Source organism: Silurus meridionalis, chromosome 12, assembly GCF_014805685.1.
Source record: "Silurus meridionalis isolate SWU-2019-XX chromosome 12, ASM1480568v1, whole genome shotgun sequence".
Lineage (NCBI taxonomy): Eukaryota > Metazoa > Chordata > Actinopteri > Siluriformes > Siluridae > Silurus > Silurus meridionalis.
In genome coordinates this window covers 17,658,997-17,678,283 of record NC_060895.1, presented here as the reverse complement: position 1 = coordinate 17,678,283, position 19,287 = coordinate 17,658,997, and the positions used below count along the sequence as shown (strand labels likewise).

Here is a 19,287-nt window from a genome sequence, read left to right as displayed (position 1 = left end):
GAGCACAAGGTTATGATGTTATGTGTAGGCTTTGCTAAAAAGATATGTTTTTAATCTACACTTAAACTGGGAGAGTGTGTCTGAGCCCCGAACACTGTCAGGAAGACTATTCCAGAGTTTAGGAGCTAAATGTGAAAATGCTCTACCGCCTTCAGTGGACTTTGCTATTCTAGGAACTACTAGAAGTCCAGAGTTTTGAGATCTCAGGGAGCGTGACTGATTGTAGCGTGTTAAAAGACTAGATAGGTACGTGGGCGCCGAACCATTTAGTGCTTTATAAGTAAGAAGTAAAAGTTTGTAGTCTATTCGAAACTTAACAGGAAGCCAGTGCAGGGATGATAAGATTGGGGTTATGTGATCATATTTTCTTGACCTTGTAAGAACTCTGGCTGCTGCATTCTGAACTAACTGAAGCTTGTTTAATAATGACGCAGGACATCCACCTAGTAATGCATTACAGTAGTCTATTCTGGAGGTCATGAACGCATGGACGAGCTTCTCTGCATTAGATATAGATAACATTTTTCTTAACTTAGAAATATTTTTAAGGTGAAAGAAGGCTGTTTTTGTAACTTGGTTGATATGATATTTGAAAGACAAGTTGCTGTCTAAAATAACTCCCAGGTCTTTTACCGTTGAACTAGTGGTTACAGAACATTCGTCTAAATGCAGGTTGAGATGCTGGAGTTTCTGTATACTAGTTTTTGGGCCGATGAGCAAAATCTCCGTCTTATCAGAATTTAGTAGTAGAAAGTTATGGGTAATCCAATCTCTTATTTCCTTAACACACTCAGTTATGCGAGCTAATTGGCTATATCGCCTGGTTTAGATGAGATATATAGCTGAGTATCATCAGCATAACAATGGAAGCTAATTCCATGCCTTCTAATAATATTTCCTAACGGAAGCATGTATATTGTGAAGAGCAGAGGTCCTAGAACTGAACCTTGCGGCACGCCATAATTTACTTGCATTAGCCTGGATAGCTCTCCATTTAAATCTACGAAATGGTAACGATCGGACAGGTAGGATTTAAACCAGCTTAATGCCTGTCCCTGAATGCCGATGTAATTTTGTAAGCGATCTAGGAGGAGATCATGGTCTATAGTGTCGAATGCAGCACTAAGATCTAGTAAAACCAACAGCGAGATGAAGCCTTGGTCTGAGGCTAAAAACAGGTCATTAGTGATTTTAACTAGGGCAGTTTCTGTGCTATGATGGGGCCTAAAACCTGACTGAAACTCTTCAAAGATATTGGTGTCTTGCAGGTAGGAACATAACTGGGCAGCGACAATCTTTTCTAAAATCTTAGACATAAATGGGAGATTTGAAATGGGTCTGTAATTTGATAGCGTGTTTGGATCCAGATTAGGTTTTTTAATGAGGGGCTTAATAACTGCTAACTTGAGGGATTTAGGGACGTGACCTAAAGATAGTGAGGAGTTAATAATATTGAGAAATTGTATATTTGTACAATATACCGAGCAAAAGAGTGTGTAACATATGGGGATGAAATGATCTCACACAACAGTCTTCCTCCATCAGTTTCCAACATCTTATTCTTTTTTTAGTCCTCACTCTCCTACTTATCTTCTTCACCTCCAAAGCCATTCTACCACATCCTACCACCAGCCAAAGCTGTGTCGCTACACTGTTCCCTGTCAACACCTTACAGTCTCAAATCTTTTTCAGTTTGCATCTCCTGCATAGAATATAGTGTACCTGTGTGCATCTTTCTTTTATACTTCACCCTATGCTCCTACTTATTCTTAAAATCTGTACAGTATTTGTAAGAACGGATTCCCATTCAGTTGTATTTCCACGCTTCACCACTAGAGGGAGACATACAGTTTACCAAGCATGAGAAGTTGCCTATGACGTCACAGTGCCCCGTTCTGCATCAAGAGTACAAAAGGCCAGAACACCGAGCAGCACCTATTCAGCAGTGTGCAGTCTGCATCGCTCAAACAATCAGCAGCTAGCAATTACCAGCAAGAATCACACACAATCACTTCCTTTGGCAATCGGTTCGGTATGGAATTTAATTAAAGAATGTCGTGTATAAATAGTGTATAAATCGCTTATCGTGTATACATGTTAAAACGACCAATTATATGTGTTCAACGGCTAGCTTTTGGCTAAATCAAACTGAACTTCAACAACAGTAGGGTTTACATAGATTTTTCCCCTTGTATTCGGTGTGTGTGTGTGTGTGTGTGTGTGTGTGTGTGTGTGTGTGTGTGTGTGTGTTTTGATCATGAATAAATGATTTAGCCTTTTTTTATTCTAGACGTCTACAACAGTTTTGAATAGGTTTTAATTAGGAGTGGGTTAGAAATCGAAATATCGCGATACTTATTGATCATTTTTTTTACTTTTTAATCATATATCACGCGATATTTACATTCCTTGAGGTTTTGCTGAAAAATCAGTAGATCAGAAAAAAGTATTTAATATATTGTTTATCTAACAATTATACATGTACAGTACCAGTCAAAGTTTGGACACACCTTCTCCTTCAGTGTTTCTTCTTACTTTTTATTCTTTTCAAAATTGTACATTAATATTGAAGACATCAAAACTATAAATAGATCATGTATGGAATTATGTAGCAAACAGATTTTGTCCAAACTAGCTAAATTTATCCTTTATAACAGCTTGGCACACTCATGACATTCTCTTTTCAGATTCATGAGGTTACCTGTGATTTGTAGTAGACATGTGTGAAAGTTTTCTTGTGCAGAGGAAAGGTACAGAGTCAGTAGACCTATTAGTGTTACTCCAACTACTGTACAAAGCCATAGTATGGCAAGAAACACTCAGTAAAGAGAAAAGTCAGTCCATTATTATAAGAAATGAAGGTCGATCCTGAAAATTTCACGACCTTTATATGTATTCCAAAGTGCACTGCCAAAACAATCAAACGCTATGATAAAACAGGCTCTAATGAGGACTGTCCCAGGAAAGGAAGACCTAGAGCTACCTCTGCTGCAGAGGATAAGTTTATTAGAGTTACCAGCCTCAGAAACCACTGATTTACTTAAATGCTTCACAAAGTTTAAATGGCAGATTTATTTCAATGACCACTGTTCAGAGCAGACTGCATGAGTCAGGCCTTCATAGTCGAATTGTGCAGAAGAAACATTAGTTTGGAAAAACAACATGCAGAAGAGACTTGCTTGGGCCAAGAAACGCAAGGAATTCACATTGGATCAATGAAAAATTGTTCTTTGGTCTGCGTGCCCTTTGTGTCTGATGGTGTGGGGGTGCTTTGTTTAACATATGATGTTAAAAACAATAAAAATAAAGAAAAAACATTGAATAAGAAAAGAGGCAAAGGTAGAAAGTCTGTTACACTTGTTACAGTAATAAATAAAAACCTGCTGTACTTAGAAACAATATTATGGACATAAATTTCAGCTTCTATTTATGCATATTAACTCGTATCTTTTGCTTGCATACAGAAATGACCTGCATTATAACTGTGTATTGTTTATTGTTTATTTTGCAGCATTCAACATGGCCAATCTGGAGCAGTGGGTGAGGGACAGGCTCCATGAAATCCTGGGCCTAAGTGACAAATATGTGGCTCAGTTTATGATCAACCTGGCGCAGAAATCCTCTGCCCCAGAGGACCTTGTGGCACGTCTGCAACAGACTGACACCATTGACATTGACCAGAGAGTAACTGCATTTGCTCAAGAGTTATACAACAAGGTACAAGCTGTGACAATCAGAGAAACCTTTTTACCATTGATGAGCCCTGATTTTGATTACTCTGCTTCTGTTCTCCTGTTCAGGTTCCAAAGAAACAGGTTGTCGAAAAGCCATCGCGAGCCATCGAGCGCCAGGTGATTGAGATGGAGCGAAAGAACAGGACCTACACTTTGTTAGAGGATAGTGACAGTGATGCAGAGGTGTCTAAAGAAGAAGGAGGGAAGAAGAAGAAAAAGAAGAGCAAAGAAAAGGACAGAGGAAAGAAGAGGAAGCATCTCCGGCAAAAAAGAGATGAAAGCCCCTTGTCAAGTGATGACGATGGAAAAAATAGGTGGGTTCTTGTATAGTTTGGTTTTAATAATGGAGAAAGTATTTCTTGATGGGAATGTAGTAGAGATGAACATAAAAAAACATTTAATCTATATAATTTTATAATATTCTATAATTAATTTTCTGTCGACTTAGACAATAACAGTAGGCTTTGGATGAAATACATGCAGCTATGTCACATTCCTTTAAGGTTTATATTCGGAGAACATGTTAATTTATTATATACATGTAGGGTAAATAGTGAAAGGAATGCTAAACCAACATGGCTACCATCAGTGTTGGGGTAACGCGTTACAAGTAATGTGCGTTACGTAATGATATTACTTTTCTGGAGTAACGAGTAAAGTAGCGCGTAAATAAATTTTCACACTAATATCTGAGTTACTTTTTAAAAAGTAATGCGAGTTACTTTTCAGTTAAATTATTTTGCATAAAAAAATAAATACTGAATTAAAATGAACGTAGTCACGTAGAATCGCGCACTCATACGTGCGAGCCGCGGGAACAGAAGCTGGTCAGAAGCGGAGATGGCAAACCAGAGCATTACATTACTGTGATGGAAGTATTCTCATTATTTTGAAATAGTCGAGGAAAAGGAGAAAGAAATAATAGTTAAGTGTAGATTATGTGTTGGTGAAAAGCTCTTGTCAACTGCAAAAAATACCACTTCAAAAAAACAAAATGCAATGTTGCATATAAGGAAATGGAGACAGAAATATAGAAAACTTTTGCCGACTTTTCACCACTGCAGCTCTATTGACTGCTCAGAATAAAGGTTTTCCGTAGGAGACACATGTACGATGCCATCCCAGTGGAGATAGAGAGCAAATTCACAGCTCATTTGCTCTTTGTGGGAAGATAAACTGCCACGGTCAGTGATAATAGTGCGAACTTTGTAAAAGCGTTCAGAATGTTTCAAGCTGATCATGAAGCAGAGAATGATGTAGACGAGGACGAGGTCATATTTACGGAATTGCACGATGGTTTATAAGATGACAGCGAAAGGTATGTTCTCCCTCCACATCACCAGTGTGCAGCCCACACCCTTAACCTTATATACACGAACGATAGTTACATTTCTGACGGCGAAGGCAGATTGAAAAGCAGTGTACAGAAGAGTGCGACTGGAAAGTGTTTAGCCTTGTGGTCACAATTTAGTCGATCATCTTATTGTTCTCTAAAGAGTTAATAAGCATTTTAAATGTTTAAAAAATGTCTTTTGCCCTAATATAACTTATTTCTTAATGGCAATTATCTATATTACACCTGTTACACCTGTAAGGCGTGAAATAGATACAAGTAACGCAAAAGTAATATAACGCATTACTTTCCATAAAAAGTAACTAAGTAACGTAATTAGTTACTTTTTTGGGGAGTAACTCAATATTGTAATGCATTACTTTTAAAAGTAACGTTGCCCAACACTGGCTACTATTCCATACTTTAATGCCATGCTATTCCGTCTGGCTAATCAGAACCGTCTTCACCATATGGCTAAAGAGCGACCCAAATCATACATCCAATCTCTGAATACTTTAGAGAGCAAACAGTGGGCTGGGGCGTTATCTATCATAAGATGGCCTGCCCAGTCACAGGAGGCATGGCAATGAATTTCAAACCAAGGGTGTGTAAAGCTGTTCATGCTAAGGGAGGATTTTTCAATGAAAATATAATTTGTACATTTATATGTTTATACTGTTACATTATCTGGTTTGTTGCATATAAACAAACGAGCATGCTCGTGTCTCTCAAAAACCGTGATTAATTAGGCCTTTCCATACATTGGGCTCAATTGCGTGTTTTAAAAATTCGGCAAATTCGCCACTAGATGGCGCACCTGCTCACTTGGGTTCCATGTCAGAATAAAAAGTTTGGCATTTTCATGCCCAACACTGTTACAGATTGCTGAACTTTTTCACGCTTATAATATCAGCCATCTGTGTGATTGTTGACACAATCTACTTCAACTTGGCAAAAAGTTATAAAGAGGTTTTAAAACACAGGTACTGTAATTCAGATTTTTTTTTTTCAGCATTAATACTGAATAAAGGCCTAAAGTAGCACATAATTATTGCAATAACTGCAAAATATGCTTGGTGCTCGACTTTTCCTTGCGTAGTTAAGAGTTCGTTTAAATGAATTGTCTTCACATTTATGCTATTTTTGGAGAAGTGAGTGAGTGAGGAGTCCCAAATTGCATGCATCAGTCATGTTTTTGTGTATTTAACTACAGCACATTTTCATTCCTGATCGTAGTATCAGAGCTCTGGGTATGGAGCAATCTGAGATACTAATCAATGACTGACAGCCGTCAGTTCAACAGCAAGCAGAATTACCCAAATATGCATTTAGCATCGCTGAGCTGAAACATAATGCATACTCTCAGAAGTTTTCTAAGCTTTGTTTAGCTTGATCTTCCTTTTTTTAATCACACTTCTTACTTTGCTTTCCAGAAAATCATCTTCTCATGAGGCAAAGAAATCACGAAAAGATGATGACGAGGAAGAAGAGTGGGAGAAGGAGGAGAAGGAAAGATTACAGGACTTGGAGGAGAGAGACGCTTTTGCAGAACGAGTGAAGCAGAGGGACAAAGAGAAGATGAGGCACATACTGAAACGAAATGACAAAAAGGTAGACTAGCAAAAAAATCCATTTAAACCTTATTAAAATAAAATTGGGAATGATGCATTAAACCAAACATCTTCAACTGTCTCATGATTAGGCATATGAGGAGGCACAGAAGAGACTGAAGATGGCTCAAGAAGATCAGAGGAGTATGGTGAGATGTACATTTACACTGTGCTGCATGCACACCTTTTTTTTTTTCTAGTTGTATTTGTTTGCATGACAGTTTTTACAAACGCGATTCCAAAAAAGTTGGGACACTGTACAAATTGTGAATAAAATAGGGATGCAATAATTTACAAATCTCATAAACTTATATTTCATTCACAATATAATATAGATAACATATCAAATGTTGAAAGTGAGACATTTTAAAATGTCATGCCAAATATTGGCTCATTTTGGATTTCATGAGAGCTACACATTACAAAAAAATTGGGACAGGTAGCAATAAGAGGCCGGAAAAGTTAAATGTACATATAAGGAACAGCTGGAGGACCAATTTGCAACTTATTAGGTAAATTGATTGGGTATAAAAAGAGCCTCTCAGAGTGGCAGTGTCTCTCAGAAGTAAAGATGGGCAGAGGATCACCAATTCCCCCAATGCTACGGCGAAAAATATTGGATCAATATCAGAAAGCAGTTTCTCAAAGAAAAAATGCAAAGAGTTTGAAGTTATCATCATCTACAGTGCATAGTATCATCCAAAGATTCAGAGAATCTGTAACAATCTCTGCGTAAGAGTCAAGGCCGGAAAACCATACTGGATGCCCGTGATCTTCGGGCCCTTAGACGGCTAAAACTTTATAAGTAAAAAAAAAAAAGAAGCCATATCTAAACATGATCCAGAAGCGCAGGCATTTTCTCTGGGCCAAGGCTCTTTTAAAATGGTCTGTGGCAAAGTGGAAAACTGTTCTGTGGTCAGACGAATCAAACTTTGAAGTTCTTTTTGAAAAACTGGGACGCCATGTCATCCGGACTAAAGAGGACAAGAAGCCTGCATCTCTGATGGTATGGGGTTGCATGAGTGCATGTGGCATATGCAGCTTACACATCTGGAAAGGCACCATCAATGCTGAAAGGTATATTCAAGTTCTAGAACAACATATGCTCCCATCCAGACGTCGTCTCTTTCAGGGAAGACCTTGCATTTTCCAACATGACAATGCCAGACCACATACTGCATCAATTACAACATCATGGCTGCGTAGAAGAAGGATCCGGGTACTGAAATGGCCATCCTGCAGTTCAGATCTTTCACTCATAGAAAACATTTGGCGCATCATAAAGAAAAAGATGCGACAAAAAAGACCTAAGACAGTTGAGCAACTAGAAGCCTGTTTTAGACAAGAATGGGACAACATTCCTATCCCTACACTTGAACAACTTGTCTCCTCAGTCCCGAGATATTTGCAGACTGTTATAAAAAGAAGAGAGGATGCCACACAGTGGTAAACATGGCCTTGGCACAACTTAATTAAGATGTGTTGATGCCATGAAATTTAAAAATGAACCTATTTTTCCCTTAAAATTATACATTTTCTCAGTTTAAACATTTGATATGTCATCTATGTTGTATTCTGAATAAAATATTGAAATTTGAAACTTCCACATCATTGCTTTCTGTTTTTATTTACAATCTGTACAGTGTCCCAACTTTTTTGGAATCGGGTTTGTAGTTGAATGTCTCTGTTTAGATAATAATAAAAAAGGTATTATATAATTAACATGCTTTTACCTTCTTTCTCAGCTGCCTGAGCTGCGGAAACAGTCACGGCGTGACTACCTGACCAAACGTGAGCAGGAGAAGCTAGAGGACCTGGAGGCAGAGATTAAAGACGAGGAGTATCTTTTCTCCGGTGATGTTCTCACTGAGAAAGAGAGGAAAGACCTGGAATACAAGAAACAGATCAGAGACCTGGCCCGAGACTACAAGAAAGCCGGCGCAAAGGAGAAAGAAGAGAGGAAAAACCGCTACTACATGCCCGAGGAGATCCGTAATAAAGTAATGCTAAGCAAATTTGTAAACAGAAAGCTGTATTAGCTCTTAGTTACATGTGAAGTAGATGCTTTTATGTGGCACTTTTTAAATGCCAGGTGAAGAAATACAAGAAAATGTCTTTATATAATCTTAATATTTCTGTATTTGGACTCTCTCATGATCATCCACAGAATATTCCTCAAAAAGACATGGAGTTGGAGTTTGACGAGGGCCCCAAAGAGGGAGGAGGTGAGCAGGGACGATGGGAAGAGGCACGGGTCGCCACAGCCACACTGCAGTTCGGGGCCAAAGAAGAGAGAGAGAGGCGTATAAAGGAGGAGAAGGAGAAGTACCAGCTTGTGCTCGAAGAGGATGAGATGATTAACTTTGTGAGCACTGCTATCACCATGAAAGGAACACACACCAAAAAGGTCGGTGCATAAATCCATTCAGCTCTTCACTGTGGAAAGAAATGTCTAATAGTAATAGAGTTAAAAATCTCTAGGAAAGTAATCACACTCTTGATGTCACCCAAATGAGGATGGGTTCCCCTTTTGAGTCTGGTTCCTCTCAAGGTTTCTTCCTCATAACATTTAAGGGAGTGTTTCCTTGCCACAGTCTCCATGGCTGCTCATTAGGAATAAATGCCCCCCATTCACCTTAACTGTTGATTTCTGTAAAGCTGCTTTGAGACAATGTCTGTTGTGAAAAGCGCTATAGAAATAAACTTGACTTGACTTGGAAGTGAAGAGTAGGTTCAGCTATTCTTCAAGAATAGTTTTTCAATCTTTAATCATTCTTCCATCTTTTTTTCCCCCATTCACACTGGTTTATTCATCCATAGATTTATTTTTTTGTTGAATACTTGAATACTGTACAATGAAAATCACCAGGTTTAATTTTTCAGTATTTGTATTTTTATATATAAAGTTGTGTAATTGCAAATTTTTTTTTCTTTTTTATTGTTGAATCGAGATGCAAAGAACACTTTCTTCCTATTTTCAGGCTCATCTATTACCCTTCCAATTTCATTTCATTCAAAGTAAAAATTCTTTGTATTTAGTTTAAAGATTATTCAATTTGTAACTTTACTATTGACTGACACCGGAGTTTTCTCCCATCCGTAAAAGCCTCTTTACAAAAATGGATTCTATTCCATTTGCTGTAAAGTGTGGCACGTTCCTTGTGGAATTCAGTATAACCTCCATATTTTGGACAAGAACTATGAGTATCCTGGGGTTCTCCTTAGTCTTATTATTGACTTGGTGTTTTAATTTGTGTTCTTTCTCTCTCTGTCTAATTGCTGATAGGATAAGGAACCAGAGCTCTCTCAGGCTAAACAACAAAAGCAGTCGATCCAGGAAGTAAGACGCAGCTTGCCTATATTTCCATACAGAGAAGACCTTCTCGCTGCCATCAGAGACCACCAGATCCTGATCATTGAGGGTGAGACTGGCTCGGGAAAGACAACTCAGATTCCTCAGTACCTATTGGAGGATGTAAGTATTTACTATAAAAGACTCATTTTACTGCATGTTTTTCAAAGCATTTCACTGCATGTCGTACCCTGTATGTATGTGTATGTGACAAATAAAATTTGATTTGATTTGATTTGATTTAGTTACTGTTTAATCCAAATGTTTGATCACTTGTTTTGTATATTCCCAATGTTTCACTTGGTGTTTTGGTCATTGTGTGTCCTTAAGGGTTATACCAAAGGAGGGATGAAGGTGGGGTGCACCCAGCCTCGCAGAGTGGCAGCTATGTCTGTAGCCGCTAGAGTGGCTCAGGAACTGGCAGTGAAGCTGGGAAATGAGGTGAGAATGGTTGAAATGAATATGCAACACGCATGTGGTTTTAAAGTTTTCTTCCTCTTCCTGTATTTTTTTTCTTCCAGTGGCTTTCTATGTTTCTGAAAAAAATCTGCATGGAAAACTAATGACACTGGAATATTACTGATACTTTAAGTGTAATGTGTTTAGCATTGTGTGCTAATCATTTTCTTTCCTCAGGTGGGTTACAGTATCAGGTTTGAGGACTGCACGTCAAAACGCACCGTGCTCAAGTACATGACTGACGGCATGTTGCTGAGAGAGTTCCTCACCGAGCCTGAATTGGCTAGTTATAGGTAAAGATGAGACATTTTTCCAGAATTTATTTGTGTATTTATGTTTTTTTATTCATTGTGTATTGTAAAATTTGTAATTATATACACATTTTTATAATGATTTTATAGAGTTACTTTTACATTAATGGCATGACTTATCCAGAGCTGAGGCCTTGCTCAAGGGTCCAGCAGTGTGGCAGCTTGGTGGTGCTGGGAATTTATTTTGTGACCTTCCAATCCAAAATCCGATGCCTTAACCACTCAGCTGCCACATCCCCCTTTAATGTAATGTTTTATGTATTTATAATATGTCTACTAGGGTGAGACAAAACCAGTCATTTCCCAGTTGGCTTGTATTTGTTTTACATTAATTTCCTTTATAATTACTGCAGATTTCTAATTATAGTAGTTAAATAGTGTCAGACTATCATAGCATAACCTTTTTAAATATAACAGATTTAGTGTTTTATTTCATCACCTAGTTTTATTCATAATCTCCCTCTGGTAAAGTTTATTTGTTGTTATTGTGTTTTAAGCTAATTTGCTTAGAACTGTACAAAAATTTCCCACGTTAAAATTTGTGTGGACACAATTCCACATTATAAACTTTACATTGATTAATCTGATCATTTTGAGTCACTGGTTTATTTCTTCTCTTCAGTGCCATCATCATTGATGAAGCTCATGAGAGAACTTTACACACAGACATCCTGTTTGGGCTGATCAAAGACATTGCACGCTTTCGGCCTGACCTGAAGGTCTTGGTGGCCAGTGCTACTCTGGACACTGAGCGTTTCTCCTGTTTTTTCGACAATGCCCCTGTGTTCAGGATCCCGGGTCGCAGGTTTCCTGTCAACATCTATTACACAAAGGTACGATCTACATGATCGGCACAGTCAACTCGTGTCCATGCTACTCGCTCTATTACTAGTCTGTTTGCATGACTTACAGTTAAATTGTGTGTTTACCAATCAATATTTGTGTCTTGTCTAGGCCCCTGAAGCTGATTATCTGGAAGCATGTGTGGTATCGGTACTGCAGATTCACGTGACTCAGGCTCCTGGAGACGTCCTTGTGTTCCTCACAGGACAGGTCAGTCTTTGTTAGGATGAAACGTGACACTGCAGATCTTCTGAAGTGTGTTGTGCTTCACTATTTGTTTATACCTTCATTTGTGTATTGTAGGAAGAGATTGAGGCATGCTGTGATCTTCTGCAGGAGAGATGTAGGAGATTTGGCTCAAAAATCTCTGAGCTTATTGTCCTACCGATTTATGCCAACCTGCCCTCAGACATGCAAGCTAAAATTTTTAACCCCACACCACCTGGAGCTCGGAAGGTACTTCAACACGTTTCCTCCACTGTTTAGTTGATCATATGACTGTAATAACTGTTTATTAACTAAATGTAGGAATTAACTGACCAAGTAAGTTCCAATCCTGGGTTACCCAAACCTTTTTCTGTGAGTGCTCAATATGTTATGATCTAACAAATAATTAGGCTATGTTTATAACTAGAGGTCGATCAATAGTGGATTTTACTGATACCGATAGCTGTGTTGGATCGTTTTTGCCGATAACCAATTAATCAACCAATAGTTTTTAAAATGGATACTGCATATAAAATGAACAAACATAACACTCAATTTAAAAATAGTACTAAACTTTATTTAAAAAAAAAAGTACTGAATAAAAAAAAATTTACTAAAGGAAAAAAAATGAATATATTCATTAAGAAATATAATTAATGAATAAAAAACAAAAAATGTAACACTGTGCTCTCCGTGCAGCACGCCATCTCATGTGTAAAAAAACATAGGAGCACTTCTACATACCCGTACGTACTGTATTAACCTTAAGACACATGCAGATTTAAGAATACAGTTACAGATTACACAGATACAGATTGGAGGGTAAAAACTGCTTCCTGGTCTTTTGATAAATTGCCTAGTATTACTGTTCTTGACTGGCAGGAGTGGGCCTACGTGTGATAGATTCAACAAAGTAAAATCCCGCTATATTATCAAATCCAAAATATTGTATTTTTGATCAATTTCTCAGGTTGTAGTAGCCACAAACATAGCAGAAACCTCCCTCACCATTGACGGCATCATCTACGTGATCGACCCAGGCTTCTGCAAACAGAAGAGCTACAATGCCAGAACAGGGATGGAGTCTCTGATTGTTACGCCATGCTCAAGGGTAACAGATGTACTTCAAAATTTTTTTTTAGCTTTGTTTAACATAATGCTGCTGTGCCACAGGGGGACTCACATTTTGAAAAAGAAATAGTGCCAATGAAGTGTTAATTTCAGTTCCCTATGTTTAACAACTGTTACTCTATCCACATGTTTTTAGCCAAGGATAAATAAGAGGCTTATAGATGCAACTTAAACATAGCAAAAACTGCACATGTAAATCCTCACTTTCTGACCTCAATCCACACCTTGCTTTGCTTTTTTGACTCTCCGACTCACACTGACATTTCGACTAGGATTTTCCTCTTGTTCAAGTAATTACAATTAACAATGGTTCTGGTTCTGGTTTTCTACTATAAGTGTAACAATAGCTTAGTAATGCTTCACTAATGTATTCAAACATGCCATATATAACTCATTGCATTGATTGTGCGAAGAGGATAGCAAAAACATAATTACTCAATGTTTTTTTCTTTTATATTGAAATATTATTTGCAATCTCATTAGACTGGCATTATTTGATGAAGTTTTTTTAACAAAATTGTTTAACAAGATTTTGGTAGATGAGAGGATGCCTGAGGAATGAAGAAGTGTGCTGGTAGCGATTCTTAAGAATAAGGGAGATGTGCAGACCTGCAGTAACTCCAAGGGAATAAAGTTAATAGTCACACAATGAAGTTATGGGAAAGTGGTGAAAGAGCACCACAGATGCATTATTTGCTTTGAGAATGTTAGAGAAGTATAGGAAAGGTCAGAAGGAGTTGCATTGTGTGTTTGTGGATTTAGAGAAAGCATACAACAGGGTGGAGAGAGGAGTTGTGGTATTGTATGAGGAAGTCAGGTGTGTCAGAGAAGTATGTGAGGGTGGTGCAGGACATGTATGAGGACAGTGAGACAGCAGTGAAGTGTGCAGTAAGAACGACAGACTGGTTCAAGGTGGAGGTTGGACTGCATCAATGATCGGCTCTGAGCCCTTTCCTGTTTGCAGTGTTGATGGACAGGTTGATGGACGAGGTCAGACAGGAGTCTCCAAGAACTATGATGTTTGCGAATGATATTGTGATTTGTGGGGAGAGTAGTAAGCAGGTTGAGAAGAGCCTAGAGAGGTGGAGGTATGTGCTGGAGAGACAGAGTACATGTGTGTGAATAAGAGGGAGGGCAGTGGAGTGGTGGGGTTGCAGGGAGAAGAGGTGAAGAAGGTGAAGGAGTTCAGGTACCTGGGGTCAACAGTGCAAAGTAATGGAGAGTGTGTTAGAGAAGTGAAGATAAGCATGCAGGCAGGGTGGAGTGGATAGAGATCAGTGATAGCAGGAGTGATTTGTCATAGAAGGGTATCTGCAAGAGTGAAAGGGAAAGTTTATACGACTGTGGTGAGACCTGCGATGTTGTATGGCTTAGTGACATTGAGTAAAAGATAGGAGGTGGAGCTGGAGGTAGCAGAGCTGAAGATGCTGAGGTTTTCGTTGGGAGTGACAAGGATAGACAAGATTAGAAAAGAGTTTATTAGAAGGACAGCGCATGTTGGACATAAGTTACTTGACTGCATTGAAATTTTTATTCCTAATACGGCTATTTCTCTTTTTTTTTCTTTTTTTAATACACATTTTATGCTGAATAGTGTTAAATAAATAAAAAAATAAACTTTTTTTTTTTTTTTACAGGCCTCAGCCAATCAGCGGGCAGGCCGAGCAGGTCGGGTAGCTGCAGGCAAATGTTTTAGGCTCTACACAGCCTGGGCCTATAAACACGAGATGGAGGAAACCACAGTTCCTGAAATCCAGACGACTAAACTAGGCAATGTGGTCCTGCTCCTGAAGTCTCTGGGTAAGACCCTAAAGAGACTAAATGATAAATTAGGCTAAATGATAAATATTTAAATAAGTCGAATTGTACCACTGTCAGGGATCCACCTGCCACGCCCCTTTGGTGGCTCTCATGCGGCCACTCTCCCTAGAGCTCCGGGCTTAACCACGCACACCTAGGGCTCATGATCACTCATGCTTCCGCTCTCTCTGGAGCTCCAGGCTTAATCACACACACCTGGGGCTCATCATCACTCCACCCCGCTTCTACATAAGCTCCTCACTCACAATCACTCCTTTGTTCGTTATTGTATGTATTGGTTGTGTTCAGTGATTCATAAACCCAATATAGAGGGTTATGGGAGGACATGAGGGAAAATTGCTTTCGGCTTCAAAAATATTCAGGGTCGCTTAAAAATTCCACACATTGAGCTAATATGAACATAACTTTTCTATACGAGGGCATAGTATTATTCATTTGTAACCCACCAAAATCTTATGCCCCCAACACATTGGCAAGAACAAAGTGACAGTATTGAGTAGGGCTTTGCAAATGATGAACGGTTGCAAGATGACAAACATAAAATTAAATAATTTATAATTTTACAGTTCTTCAGTTTATTAAATTGTGATGCAACAAATGCAAATGTTTATCCTTTTTTAGGACTGTAATGTTTAGGACTCTATGTGTTCCGTTCAGTCCGTACTCCACAAACCTGTACCGGCTGCGCTTCTCCTCCCCGTGCATCTCGGATCAGCTACGCTTCTCCCCAAGCGCACTTCAGACTCTTTTAACCTAAGGACTGCCGTGTGCGCTTGTGTGTGTGTGTGCGTGTGTGTGTGCTTGTGTGTATTGCTCTCCCTCACTCTCGTCATTTAAAACCCGAGCGAGCTGTACTTCGGCTTCCGCCTCCTGTTTCACTTGCACCCTGACAGAATAACGAACCTCCTGAAAAGGAATATAAAAAAAAAGAGAAAGGAAGACAGGGACATGATCGGGGTTGCCGCCGTGGTCCCGGCGCGATCCGAACCTCGGAGGAAGGTGGTCCCTGGCGCGATGAAGGAACAGCCAAGCTCCGCCTCTGGAAACACCCGGAAGCACGCTGCCGATTCATCCTCGCCAGCTCAGGAACGTGCAAGCGCGGCCACGCCACGCCCCCTGTGAGTCTAATGGAATTCCCGGCTCGCTTTTCCGCTGATATGGCAGAGTGGAGCGGTTTCATATGGAGCGTGGGTGAATATATGAGTTTCTATCTCTCCTCTTACACCACCAAACGGCTAAAATGTGAAATGCGAAAGCGCATTTGGAGGGGATTTCCACTCGTGTGCCCATTTCATTGGGCTTCTCAGGGGGATGTTTGGGATAAATCCGGCGGCTCTACCTTACAGCCCCCTCGATTCCGCTCCACCCCAGTGTTCCGCCGAGAGCTTCTCTCCAGGGCTTCCAAGAGAGCTCCTCTCCGTTCCACGAGAGTTTTGCTCTGCCCCAGGGTTTCCACGTGCACTCCACTCCGCCCCAGGGTTTCCATGAGCGCTCTGCTCCACCACAGAGCTTCCGCAAGCGTGCCGCCATTATCTGGGGTTCCCGTGGACGCTCCGCTCTGCCCCAGGAGATCTGCGTTCCGCTCCAGGGTTTCCGGGAGAGCTCCTTTCCGCTCCAGGGTTTCCGGGACAGCTCCGTTCCGCTCCAGAGTTTCCAGGACAGCTCCGTTCCGCTCCAAAGTTTTCAGGACAGCTCCTTTCTGCTCCAGGGTTTCCAGAAGAGCTCCTTTCCACTCCAGGGTTTCCGGGACAGCTCCGTCCCGCTCCAGAGTTTCAAGACAGCTCCTTTCCGCTCCAGGGTTTCCAGAAGAGCTTGTTTCCGACTTTCATTCCCCTTCTCTCCAGCACATATCTCCACATCTCCAGGCTCTTCTCAACCTGCTCACTACTCTCACCACAAATCACAATATCATCCGCAAACATCATAGTCCAGGGAGACTCCTGTCTGACCTCTTCTGTCAACCTGTCTATCACCACTGAAAACAGGAAAGGGCTCAGGGCCAATCCTTGATGTAGTCCAACCCTCACCCTGAACCAGTCTGTCGTTCCTACTGCACACTTCACTGCTGTCACACTGTCCTCATACATGTTTTGCACCACCCTCACATACTTCTCTGACACACCTGACTTCCTCATACAGTACCACAGCTCCTCTCTCAGCACCCTGTCGTACGCTTTCTCTAAATCCACAAATACACAATGCAATTCCTTCTGTCCTTCTCTATACTTCTCCATCAACATCCTCAAAGCAAATAAGGCATCTGTGGTGCTCTTCCTCGGCATGAAACCATACTGTTGCTCACAGATGGTCACCTCTTCTCTCAGCCTGGCTTCCACTACTCTTTCCCATAACTTCATGGTGTGACTGATCAACTTAATTCCCCTGTAGTTACTGCAGGTCTGCACATTTCCCTTATGCTTAAAGATCGGTACCAGCACATTCCTTCTCCATTCTTCAGGCATCCTCCCACCTTCCAGAATCTTGTTGAAGAATCTGGTTAAAAAGTCCACTGCCATCTCTCCTAAACATCTCCATGCTTCTACAGGTATGTCATCTGGTCCAACCGACTTTCCACTCTTCATCCCCTTAATCGCTGCTCTCACTTCTTCCTTACTAATCCTATCTACATCCTGCTTTACCAACTCCACATCATACTCCCTCCACTTTCTCAACACACTCTCCTCACTAGTCAACACATTTCCCTCTCCATCCTTTATTGCTCTAACTTGCAGCACATCCTTCCCAGCTCGGTCCCTCTGCCTGGCCAATCGGTATAAATCCTTTTCTCCTTCCTTAGTGTCCAACCTCTCATACAGCTCCTCATATGCCTTTTCCTTGGCTTTCGCCACATCCCTCTTTACCTGCTGCCGCATCTCCTTGTACTCCTGCCTACTTTTCTCATCACTCTGTCTATCCCACTTCTGTTTTGCCAACCTCTTTACCCTTATGCTCTCCTGCACTTCCTCATTCCACCACCATGTCTCCTTGTCTTCCTTTCTATTTCCAGATGTCACACCAAGTACTTTTCTAGCTGCCTCCCTCATCACTCATCATTTTATTTTTTTATTTTTTTGTCTTTGAATAACATTATCGGCAATAACACACAAACCCTCCCAAATAAGTTGTCAGGACAATTTGGATCAGTTTGCTCATATTAAACTTCTCCTTTTGTGTTTGTTTAACTTCACTGAAGCATGAGTGCACCAGTTACAGTTTTTCATGGTCGTAGTTAAAACATGCTCATTGTTTTATGACATGGGGCAGCACTTTGCTGGCATTCCAATTTAAACCTGTTGATTGTCTACAAGTTATGCAGCACGTAGAGCAAGTTCTAAGGTGAAGCTAAATTTGGAAGCGATGTGATGTAGAAGTTGTTTCCTAACCGGCTCTCTCCTGTTTGTACTTATCGACACATTGGCATGATGTCTTCTCAAATAAACTGTCATATTAGAAGTGTTTCCATTAGCATATTGAATGCATTTTGTCAATGCTTGCACACAGTCGCAGTGCTATCTACTGTTTTATTTCCGTTGTCATTGTAAGTAACATGTAAGTAACAACGTAAGGTCCCACACACCGGATTTAAACTCTGTGCAGCCTTCATTATCTTCTCCACTTGCCATTTCTGTAGCAGTCCTTACTCAACTTTTACTGTCTATTTGTATGTTCACGTGAAACTGTCTGAGGCGAAACTGAGCACGGGGCTACATTGCGCATGCGTCGAACCGTGCGACACACACACGAACCGAACCGAGACAAGCGAACCAAATGGTTCGGGTGTTTTTCCATGTACCTTGCTACTCCTAATATATATAAAACTTTCTTTCGGCCTCTCCTGATTTGGCACATGTTTTTACGCTGGATGCCCTTCCTAACGCAACCCTTCCCATTTATCCGGGTTTGGGACCGGCACTAAGAGTGGCTGGGGTTGGTTCCCTGGATCGAACCCGGGCCACAGCGGTGAGAGCGCTGCATCCTAACCACTAGACCACCAGGGACCCCACTCCTAATATATATATATATATATATATATATATATATATATATATATATATATATATATATATATATATATATATATATATATATATATATTAGTGTATATATGTCAGGGAGCGAATGAAATGGAGGCGGAAGCCGAAGTACAGCTTGCTCGGGTTTAATACAGAGAGTGAGAGAGAGATACAAACTAGCACACACACACACACACACGCACATGCACACGCTAGTCCTTGGGTTCAGAGAGTCCGAGGTGCGCTTGGGGAGAAGCGGAGCTGATCCAAGGTGTGCTGGGAGGAAAAGGCGCAGCCGGTACAGGATAGCGGAGTCCGGAAGGAACGGAACGCATAGAGTCCATAGAGAGTATGAAACCATTAACACATACAATAACGAACAAGGGAGTGAGTGTGAGTGAGGAGCTTATGTAGAAGCGGGGTGGAGTGATGATGAGCCCCAGGTGAGCGTGATTAAGCCTGGAGCTCCAGAG

At 40.5% G+C, this 19,287-nt stretch overlaps 1 protein-coding gene across 1 annotated transcript in view; it reads left to right on the top strand.

Annotated features, from left to right (window-relative positions):
* The first annotated feature begins 1,924 nt into the window (after nucleotides 1-1,924).
* Nucleotides 1,925-19,287, top strand: part of LOC124394281 (pre-mRNA-splicing factor ATP-dependent RNA helicase DHX16-like) — a 33,745-nt gene continuing 16,382 nt past the window's right edge. The window contains 18 exon segments of the mRNA XM_046862429.1: nucleotides 1,925-2,032; nucleotides 3,512-3,717; nucleotides 3,801-4,048; nucleotides 6,501-6,678; nucleotides 6,770-6,826; nucleotides 8,423-8,677; nucleotides 8,845-9,084; nucleotides 9,964-10,152; nucleotides 10,360-10,470; nucleotides 10,666-10,781; nucleotides 11,422-11,632; nucleotides 11,754-11,852; nucleotides 11,946-12,098; nucleotides 12,820-12,960; nucleotides 14,618-14,780; nucleotides 15,517-15,568; nucleotides 15,695-15,919; nucleotides 16,173-16,437. Coding sequence (XP_046718385.1) covers nucleotides 3,520-3,717; nucleotides 3,801-4,048; nucleotides 6,501-6,678; nucleotides 6,770-6,826; nucleotides 8,423-8,677; nucleotides 8,845-9,084; nucleotides 9,964-10,152; nucleotides 10,360-10,470; nucleotides 10,666-10,781; nucleotides 11,422-11,632; nucleotides 11,754-11,852; nucleotides 11,946-12,098; nucleotides 12,820-12,960; nucleotides 14,618-14,780; nucleotides 15,517-15,568; nucleotides 15,695-15,919; nucleotides 16,173-16,437 — 2,901 coding nt within the window. The 5' untranslated portion in view covers nucleotides 1,925-2,032; nucleotides 3,512-3,519.